The 2,959-nt window shown below is 53.4% G+C and overlaps 1 protein-coding gene across 2 annotated transcripts; it reads right to left on the reverse strand.

Moving 5' to 3' along the window:
- Positions 1 to 222: 222 nt before the first annotated feature.
- LOC123186454 (uncharacterized) lies at positions 223 to 2,408 on the reverse strand. 2 transcript variants are annotated; one of them, XR_006493637.1, is made up of 2 exons: positions 2,266 to 2,408; positions 223 to 422 (listed from the first exon to the last, which is right to left on the reverse strand). XR_006493637.1 is itself a non-coding variant. In XM_044598217.1 (2 exons), exons 1-2 carry the CDS (start codon positions 2,361 to 2,363, stop codon positions 1,632 to 1,634), a joined length of 618 nt encoding a protein of 205 aa, XP_044454152.1. In that variant the 5' UTR covers positions 2,364 to 2,408; the 3' UTR covers positions 1,071 to 1,631. The 2 variants fall into 2 exon arrangements, 1 of the variants encoding a protein (XP_044454152.1); XM_044598217.1 differs by lacking the exon at positions 223 to 422 and adding an exon at positions 1,071 to 2,151.
- Positions 2,409 to 2,959: the final 551 nt, after the last annotated feature.

The raw sequence follows: 2,959 nt of genomic DNA on the forward strand, positions 1-2,959 counted from the left end.
TAAAGGTTAAAGGTGCACCTCTAGGAAAGCTAGCATGTCGGGATTGCCGCATGTTCTGCAATAAAGGGGTAATAGTATGTGTGTGTGAGAGAGAAACGCTCGCCGCCATCACACGCGTGGCTGCTCTCGCTACAAGTATTGTTAAGTATTCCCTCTGTAAAAAGATATAAGAGCGTTTAGATCACCAATTAATGTTCTTATATCTCTTCACAAAGAGTAATTTTACAAAAGAAACCTAATGACACTGAATGTTTTCTTATATCCACATATTATATTGCTTAGAACTAGCTTCAAAGACACCAACCTAAAACTCGCAATCCGTTAAGACAGCTCGATCAATTGTGCATCTCGCCGCCTTCAACACCCGCCCTTGCATCACATACGTCTTCTCCTTGCCTTATTAGCCAATGAAGGCACAATTGCTGGCCAGCCACAAACGTAAAGTGGTGTTGACAATGATTTTGTAGTATAAAACATCAATCACCTTATAGATCACAAGAAACCGCGTATCAATCACAAGAGTAGCAAAACTGGTACGTCTAATGAATCAGTCATGAGAAATTGAGCCTCGCTACTGGCTTTGCCCACCCATATTACTCTAATCTAACGCACACAAGTATCAGAGTTGGCGCCTCAGCTTCAACCTTTCACTCCGACGCCGCTCATGTGCGATGATCTTTATACCGCACACGTAGTGCGACACAGACTCAATGACGTTGCATGACTGGGCATCACGGACGTCGACTCGGATGCGTCCATATATGAGATGGCAGGGCTCAATGGCACTGCCATCGCCATTGCCGCCTCGGATGGGGTGGCCAGATGGGGGATGATAGGCTTTAGACTAGCCACAATGGAGAGTAACATACACTAGTAACATACACATATCCCTACACTATGTTACTACCTTCATAGTGGGTAGTAACATGCAAAGATTTATTTATTAGGTTATAGACTCATATTGCATTGGGACATGTGATGTTACAGTAACTAGTTAAGTTACTACAACTACCTCTCTCCTCATTAACTCATTGCCACATAAGCAAATTTGCTGAGTTGGACTCGATGTTACTGCTAAAGTTATTCCCACTGTGGCTAGTCTTAGTAGCACTGCATAACCGCGTATCGCCATAAAGGAGAAGGTAGGCCTCGATCCACGGTGGGCCATCGACATGGCGGTTGCACGAGTAGACGGTGTCAGCACGAACATGATTGGATAGCCTGGTGGACAACAAAAGAGCATGCCCCAGCCCCTAGGGTCACTCACAGACAAACAAGGCGCGCCCACCGATTCCTTGCTGCATCGGTAGGGTGATTCCTGCCTCCAGATCCACCCGGTACACCTCATAACCTTTCCGGAAAGTGTTGTTATTGTCACGCATGATCCGACACACAAGAACTAGTTCCCCGTCGTTGTCCACTAATTTCACGGTTTGATCATACCGCGCAGAACCCATATCACCCAGTTCGGACGCCACTGCCAGCTGCGGGTTTGTGGACGCGGTCGTGTCCGCCCCCATGAGGGCTGTCTCGGTGAGGCAGTAGAAGCAGCCCGCGAATGGCAAGGTTGTAATGATGTGGCCGGTGTGCAACCGCGTCCACTGCTTATCGCTGGGCTTGGCGGTGAATAGCTAGTAAGGGTCCATGTGGAGGAATACGGTTGAGTCGTCGGCGAGGCCGGCAACCAACGCACAATCGCCACATAGAGTGTACTTGCCATTACGTCTTTGGGTGCTCCCAGTGTACTGCTGCCTGATCGCGGCCGGGAGGGTGGTCAGCTGCCGGGTGAGCGGGTTGAGGAGGCGGACGACGTAGGTGCGCTTGTCGCACAGCACGATGAGGCCGCCATCAGAGGTGGCCCTGAACACGTACTGGTAGCGGAGCTCCGGCAGGTTCACCCGGATGCGCTCCCCGGTCGAGATGTTTAGAAAGTCACGGCGCTTCCGGATGGCGCCGAGGGTCTGTGCGAGCATGATCCACCGCCGGGGGTGGAACCGGCGGTCCAGGCTGTCATGCGCGTGCGGGGACGCGGTGCATCGCCGCCATGTGCGGCACACCGCGCGGAAGCGGAGGTAGTCGGCAACGTCATCCGCGAGGACACGCTCGGCGATCAGGCCTGCCGGCCCGGCGATCAGGTCCGCCCAATCCGTCCTGCAAGCCGCGTATATAGCACGATCGAGTCCCATCAGCCATCAGGCGAGATGAGAGATGACATATTATATCTGTTGCAATCGATCGGGCCAGGGGAACGGGAACTCCACTTACCAGTTAGGGTCGATGGCGGTCCCGGCGATGCGTGCGCATTTTTCTTGCCGGCAACACGTTTCCACGGCTTTGTTAGGTAGTGCAGTGGTCGACGACATGTTCCGGCGAGGCTTGATCTGCGCCGCCGTGAGCTTCAGATCGGAGGATGGTTATGATCCGGCCTGCAACTAGGCGATGGGTGGTCCTTTTTATAGGCCTGGTGCGTGAACGAGTCCCTCACGAACCCTGATTCCGGAACCAGTACGAACTGGTATACTTTTACGGAAACGTTAACGCCCACACATGTGGGCGTTGACCATCTCGACCACACGCATCCATTACCGTTCAGTACTATATGCACGAATCTTGACACGATCTGGCCGATTTTCTATGCCACGTAGGACAAGGCGACTGTGTGATGTGTGACATAGTTCGCCCGCACGTCGGTTGCCCCCCCCCCCCCCCCCCCCCCCCCCGTGGTCAGCGGTTGCCACTCGGGGGCATGCGGTGGAACTGCTATGGGCCTGCACGCCATGCACCGACCGTGGTTGACGTCAAACACATCGCGCACTTCGCCCGCCTACCCCTCATGGTTCCATTTAGTCATCCCCACAGTTACTCGCACAACCCACTTCGCATTTCAGATAATTGGAGGAGAAGACGAGGGGAGAAGGCGACGGCGGAGGCGGAAGAGTTGACGGAGTTCGCGGCCGTC

Source organism: Triticum aestivum, chromosome 2A (genome assembly GCF_018294505.1).
Source record: "Triticum aestivum cultivar Chinese Spring chromosome 2A, IWGSC CS RefSeq v2.1, whole genome shotgun sequence".
Classification (NCBI taxonomy): domain Eukaryota; kingdom Viridiplantae; phylum Streptophyta; class Magnoliopsida; order Poales; family Poaceae; genus Triticum; species Triticum aestivum.

Bases quoted from the DNA above. Each gene is read 5' to 3' on its own strand.
- LOC123186454 (XM_044598217.1), bottom strand. From the start codon at position 2,363: ATGTCGTCGACCACTGCACTACCTAACAAAGCCGTGGAAACGTGTTGC. The intron at 2,152-2,265 runs GTAAGTGGAGTT...CGCGGCTTGCAG, and splicing joins ACCGCCATCGACCCTAACTG to GACGGATTGGGCGGACCTGA.